Source organism: Acyrthosiphon pisum, chromosome A2 (assembly GCF_005508785.2).
Source record: "Acyrthosiphon pisum isolate AL4f chromosome A2, pea_aphid_22Mar2018_4r6ur, whole genome shotgun sequence".
In the NCBI taxonomy this organism is placed as follows: domain Eukaryota; kingdom Metazoa; phylum Arthropoda; class Insecta; order Hemiptera; family Aphididae; genus Acyrthosiphon; species Acyrthosiphon pisum.
The window spans coordinates 97,559,673-97,566,687 of NC_042495.1; the positions used below are offsets into that span (position 1 = coordinate 97,559,673).

General features: G+C 25.6%; 1 protein-coding gene across 1 annotated transcript; it reads right to left on the reverse strand.

Moving 5' to 3' along the window:
• Positions 1-203: 203 nt before the first annotated feature.
• LOC100573125 lies at positions 204-2,298 on the reverse strand. The gene is made up of 2 exons (XM_016803544.2): positions 1,848-2,298; positions 204-1,430 (listed from the first exon to the last, which is right to left on the reverse strand). Exons 1-2 carry the CDS (start codon positions 2,229-2,231, stop codon positions 1,302-1,304), a joined length of 513 nt encoding a protein of 170 aa, XP_016659033.1. The 5' UTR covers positions 2,232-2,298; the 3' UTR covers positions 204-1,301.
• Between the last annotated feature and the right edge of the window lie 4,717 nt (positions 2,299-7,015).

Sequence of the window (7,015 nt, forward strand, 5' to 3'; positions counted from 1 at the left end):
CCAAAATATACCACTGCTTTAATTCAAACCATTATTAGGATAATTGATGAACTTTAAACCACAAATATGGCTAAATGTTTACCACAAAACTCCACAACCCTTTCTTAAACTGGCCATATTTTTCTAATATGTTTTCAAAGAGGATATAATATTATAATCCACATTTTATCTTGAACATGTTATAAAAAATCATAAATACAAACTGTAAACAATAAATTAGTATTTTATTTATATAGAATCAGTCTTGTCGTTAACAATTAAACACACCTACAGACAGATACTAATATGGCACTTAAGGTTACAATTGTTTGAATTAGTCAAAAATATTTATGATTACATAATCAAACATAAATTAGCAAAAAATTGTGTTATGAGAAAATAAACAAAATCTTAACATAAAAAGAAATAAACAAAAGGTTTTAACACTTAAACAAAATATTAAATAGCAAACATAAGAATAATTAGATAAACAATGTCAACATATTGTTAAAAAACATAAGACTTAAGTTAAAAATAATATAGACATACATATATGAATTTAATTATAGATATTTAATAACATAAGTTACAAAATGTGAAAAGTTTCTGTACCCTTAATTTATATAATAATTACTTGCATTTTTAGAAAAATGTTTTGATACACTTATAATTTAAATTTAAATTAGTTCATTGGCAGAAGCTTTCATATAAAGTTATATTATAATGGTTACATTATTATCATTACAATAATTTATATTAATATATCATATATAAGTTCAATAAGAACTACAATTAATAAGTCATGATCAAATGGATGATAAGGTGGCATAGACTTTCTGGGAAAACATTATTTGTATACATAAATTTATCAATTTTCATGGGCTTGTCTAGAATTTAAGACACTTATTTATAGTTTTTGAACTGTTCAATATGTGTTAAAATAAATAGATTAAGGTAATTCATTTTTGTAAAGTAATTCATGGAACACAGTATATTAAAGTAGTATTATATTAAATTTTTATTAACAGAAGATAGTAGATACTAGCCTACCAGTCTAATATAAGTTTTGGTTATACACCTAACAACATAATAAAATATTATTTTTTTATTTTAATTTAATGACAATGCGTAAAAAACAAACATTTAAACAAAAATCATAACAAAACAATTTTATAATAATACAAGAAACCCTTCAATATAAAAATAGGTGTATATATATATATAGGTATAAATGATAACCTTTAATAAACCTTTAAACTCGATTCATTATTGTATAACATGGGTATGCAAAAATAGGCACAATACATTTTAAATAAAAAAAATTATCTTTGCGACATAAAGCTTTCTTCCATTTTTGTGACTACTCCATTTATGACACCAATGCAATGTTTAAATTGGCACATAAATTCATCTACTTCATTTGGGCATTCACTTTCTTCAATTTTAGATTTCTATAAACAAATTGTTATAAGTATTAGTATTTTGATACTAGATTTATTAATGGACTATATACAATTCAAAACAAAATATTTCAAGTTGTGTAAGCCATTAAGCAATACTTTACTAATAATCATGACAAATTATATAGGTATCATCACAGTTGTACTAGTTTTGCGCAGTAGATCAATAGTTAAAATAGTTGTAATAGTTTTACGCATCTTCTTCACCTCCAGCCAATATCGTAGTTCTCCACTTCTCATTGGTTGATTTTGTTCTATGTTATATATGTATGTATATGATTGACAGCCAATAAGAAGTGAATAACTACGATATAGACAAAGTAAAGAGCGGAGGATGCGTATCAAAATGCTGTGATGATACCTATATAATTTGTCATGCTAATAATAGAATAGTCATAATATAGTTACCGATTTTCTGTGTTTTTTTGATGAACGGCGTTTTTGTGCTTCATCGTTTTGTTTGTTTGATACAGTTGGGTTTTTGGTCTTGGTTGAATATAAATTATGTCCAATATTTTTTATGGGTGTAGAAGAGTGTAGTTTTACCGTTTCACAGGGAGAGCACAATTCATTGTTATCAGCTGATATATTAATACCACTAACTAATGTATTTTCTTTAGATACTCTGGTTGAAGACATACCACAACCAGATGAATCACTGCGGCATTCATGTTTATTCGGATATTTATTACTCATCACTGGCGCAATTTCTAATGAGCTCAATGATAAGTCATTAGATGATACAGAATATGTATGTGGTGATGGAAATTCTACATCTTGATCTGTGTCCATTTCAGAAACATCAGTACTTGCTAATGATTCTTGCCACAACTTCACCTAAAACACATATTTTTAAAAAAATTAAATATCAAATAATTTCATAAAGAAAAGAATTACTCAATTTTAAATTATTTGAACTAACACCTATAGGTATTAATTTGTATATATTTTTATTTATGATTGTTGAATGAGCTAAGAAGTGGTCATGGAGTAAGTGCGTAAGTAATAAGCACGGATATAGATACTAGTATCTATATCCGTGGTAATAAGTAAGCACATTGTGATAACATTTTACTATTTTAGGGCAGCTAAATAGGAGATGCAAAAACTTCGCAGATCATGGGGCTGTTATGAAGTGAACAGTGTGGGAAGGCCAAGAAAAGTTTAAAGGAATAAGAAAATAGTAGGATTTTGTCAAATCGATGATGGGAAAAGGTTATGCTTCTCTCAGTAAGATTGAACCATTAAGATTTTCAATCAGTGTTGGATCAGGATAGTTGCAAAGATTATCATTATCCTAGTGAAGGTGTAAAGGTCACCCAATATTTAGACATGGTTTTTTTTTTTATAAATACCTTGTGGTCAGAGGTGAAATCAGACAACAGAATATTGATATTTGATGAGAAATAGGCATCTAAGATAATATGTTGTATAGTTTATGATAGTTATTGCAATTAAAGTAATTTATTTTACTATTAGTAATACAGATATGCAGTAGGTTAAATTTATTTTTGCTGAAATCATTGCATTTCAAAATGTCATTGTGTGTAAATTACACAGTGTAATGTGTATAAAACATAATAATATAAATGTATAATTTAATAGTTTAAACTCGAATTCAAGTACCCACAATTGAAATTTTTAAATTACAACAAAATATCTAAAATTGTTATTCTTTGTTTAAATATCTTATTTCATACAAATTTGAACTTAAATAATTTATATAGAAAAAACTGTGTTAATATATTTTTTGATTAGTATATGAATTACTTATGAAACACCAGAAACCTTGTTATAAATTTCCAATCATTAGCTATAAAAATTAAACATTTTATAATTTTAGATTCTGAGTGGAATGTATTGAATGTATTGATTTTACAATGATGTGTGTTTTTTTTTAAATTTTTTTTTAATTTTTGTGTCTGTCATCACGGTTTGGGGCAGTAAAACTGCTTCGATTTTCTTCAACAGTATCTTGTTTGATGGGAAAGTGAATCTAGTTGGTGCATTCGGCAGATCAAAATTTGAAATTTCCAATAGTTTTCAAAAGCGCGGTGAAAAACAAAAGAAAAATTAAGGAAAAACGGGAATTTTTACACAAAATCGGTTTTCGAGAAAATTGATTTTGGTTTTTGGTGTAACTTTAAAACGAATGACTGTAGATACATGAAATTTTCACTGGTTGTTTATATTTCCATTTTCTATACATGATAAATTTTTCAAAATATTTTGAATTGTTTTGAGCTGTTTATACGGACAATTTCAGTTTCCAATTTAATTAGTTTTTATTTCTATGAATGACAATAAAACTTTATTTGTTGAGTAAAAATACTTGAAAATTTAATACAAGGCTCCTACTATATTGTTACAATGACATTTGAAAAATATTAAAAATCCTTAGTCACAGTTTTTTTTTATTAGCATTTAAAGTTCAAAAAATGACAAAATATGGAAAAATCACTAAAATTAGCAAATTATTTTGAGTTAGAAATTCATAAAAATTTTTCTTTTTAAATCTAAGATATGAAAATGTAATACAAGATTCCTATATAAGATTATCTACCTTTATCAAACAAAAAATATCTATAAGAAACTCAAATTAAATTTTTATGAGCGTTTGAAATTCATATTTTTACATTTGATATTTACTCGATTTCTCATGTGCCGATTTCCTTATTTTGTTGTAATTCAAAAACGAATAACTGCAGATACATGAAATTTTTATTGAATGTTTATATAAGCATTTCCTATACACCATACAATTTTGAAAATATTTTGACTCTTTTTGAGCTGTTTACGGACATTTTCAGTTTTAAATTTTTTTAGTTTTTTTTTCTATAAATATCAATAAAGTTTTATCTGTTGGGCCAAAAAGTGTATAAATTTAATACAAAGCTCCTGATATATTGTTACAATATCAGTTGAAAAATATTAAAAATACATAGGCACAATTTTTTTTTATAAGCATTTAAAGATCAAATTTTGACAAAATTTATCAAATTTTGACAAAATTTATCAAATTTTAATTTGAAAAATTATTTTGTACTTAAAAATTTATAAAATGTTCAATTTTTGTATCTAAGAATTAAAAATTTAAAACAAGATTCCACGTAAGTAATTAATTCTGTTACCAAAAAATCTAAAATATACATTTAAACAGTTTATTTTTATAGTCATTATAAGAACAAATTTGGACGAAATTACATATTAAAAACCTAGGATAACTCTTTTAGTTATTTTGTTGTGATTGTATAATATTATTCGTGGGTACTTGAAACTTCTAAAGTATACTATTATATATCTATGATTTTACCACGGTTTTTTGTCGATGTATAACGCGTTATAACTTATAAGTACCTAATAGATATTATGATATGATTAATTTGGAATTTATTATAGGTACCTATTATAGGTCAATTTTTTTTTAATACCATAAGTAAGTATATATATGTCTAATACATAGACTGATTTACCGTCTCCGCTCAGAATCGTTTTTCTTATACAGTGATATTATATCATTGAATTCAAATTTAATACTGTCCATTATACAGTGACCCACTTCTAACCTACTGTACAGCAGAGCGACATCCACTTACCCACCTTTTTATGTTTTTTTTTTCACGGCGCCGTTGAATACTATTGGGAATTATAAATTTTGACCTTCCGAATGCGCTAATTAGATTCACTTTCCCATCGAACAAGTCAACAAGATACTGAAGTTGAAAATTTCTCGTAGACATCACTGAAAATATTTGGTTATCGGCGTATTTTGATAGGACAAATTTTTTCCCTCCTCCCCGGTCTTTTAAATTATTAGTATTTCTATTAATTTCTTAAATTGCTTTTAAACTAAATAGTAAAATAAAAAATGATAATAAGTTTGAAAATTAATGAGATAAGTATATAAGTTCATTATTTCATTGATACAGATAATAATAAATAATAAATATGTGCCAATAACAATTAATTCTAAAGAAAAGAAAAAAGAAAATTAAACGTCTGTATAGTATGTAGGTACAGATATTAAATATAATACCTAATGATTTTTATATTATTTAAAAAATATGAATGAGTAAGACTGGACACAATTAACATAATTATGCAGACCTTTAAATTCCTGTTTTAACTTCAAAATTAAATCGAATTAAAGTTTTTTAATACTAATATATACTTAGAATTTTCAATTTTGACCCCTTAAAAGTTCCATTTTTGTCATTACATATAATATTATTAATTTCTAACTGCACGATGTCACAATGACGTTTTAAAAATATTGGGAGATATGAATAATTTTAATTTTTAAGTAATTTTAATTACTTTAAAATTGTTTCAATTTCGAGCTACCTATAAAACCTTTGTAGGTTATCCGTTATCTGATGTTCATACAACAACTAGCTATAAATTAATGATTTATAATATAAGTACCTAATATAGTACCCTATCATAAGCACAAATAGCGTTTGAGATTTGGTGGTGTTAAAGTCTTACTTTAATAATATTGAATAAGTAATAACCAGTTTAAAACAAAATGTAGGACATTTTTTTTTTTTGGGGGGGGCTATGGACTTTTCTGGGAGGGTTCAACCCTTAAAGCCCTCTCTATTTGCGTCTATGGTACCCTAAAGGAGTCTAGTACAGAACTATAATACCTATAGTAACCTATATGTACAGTGTCAGCCTGGCACACAAAATGCCCATGGATTAGTTTTTTTAAGGGGCCCCATCATGAAATACAAGATTTACTTGACATTTTGGGGAAAAAATGACCACTTCCTTTTTTCCTTTAAAAATACATTTATTCAAATTCTGATTTATAGAATTTTTAAATAGGTATACCTAAAGACAATATATTCAAATTCCTGATATTTTTTACTAATATTAGAGCGTCCTGCGTGAGTATACAAACTTCTATTTTTCAAATGAGAATCTCCTTTTTTACTGAAAATTATTTAGCAGGTGATGTTCTTGTCAATGTAGATGTATCTAAATGTACATTATTTTTTTACTTTGTTAAAAGTAAAATAGAGGATTCCTATTTTAAAAACAGAAGTTTGTATTGTAACAACATTATTCTTAAATGGTATAAAAATCTCAAGTATTCAAAAATCTTCAAGATTATTTAGAAATTCTAAAAATCAGAATTTGAATATAATATGTACAATTTAAAAAAAAAAATAGGGCGAGCATAGGTACCTACTTAAAAAATTACTACGTATAATATTAACGCAAAGCCTAACGAGGGGAATCGTTCGTTAAGTAATAAACTATGAAATTATTGAAATATTTTAAACTGAAAAATAATAAATAATAATTATTAATTACACAGAAACGAAATTACGAAAACCAAAATTATATTTATATTGCCTATAGAATTTTAACTTTGAAGACAAATCTATAAGTTATACACTTATATAATATTATTCACGGAAACTTTCAAAAGTAAATGTAAAATCTTTATCATTGTTTAATATTTAATTATACATACATATAGGTATAAGTAGATGTATAATATTATAAATCATACATATTTTTGTATGCAACATTTACATGATCACTGAATCCAACAGCAGAGCCGC

Bases quoted from the DNA above. Each gene is read 5' to 3' on its own strand.
- LOC100573125 (XM_016803544.2), bottom strand. From the start codon at position 2,231: ATGGACACAGATCAAGATGTAGAATTTCCATCACCACATACATATTCT. The intron at 1,431-1,847 runs GTAACTATATTA...ATTTGTTTATAG, and splicing joins CAAAAAAACACAGAAAATCG to AAATCTAAAATTGAAGAAAG.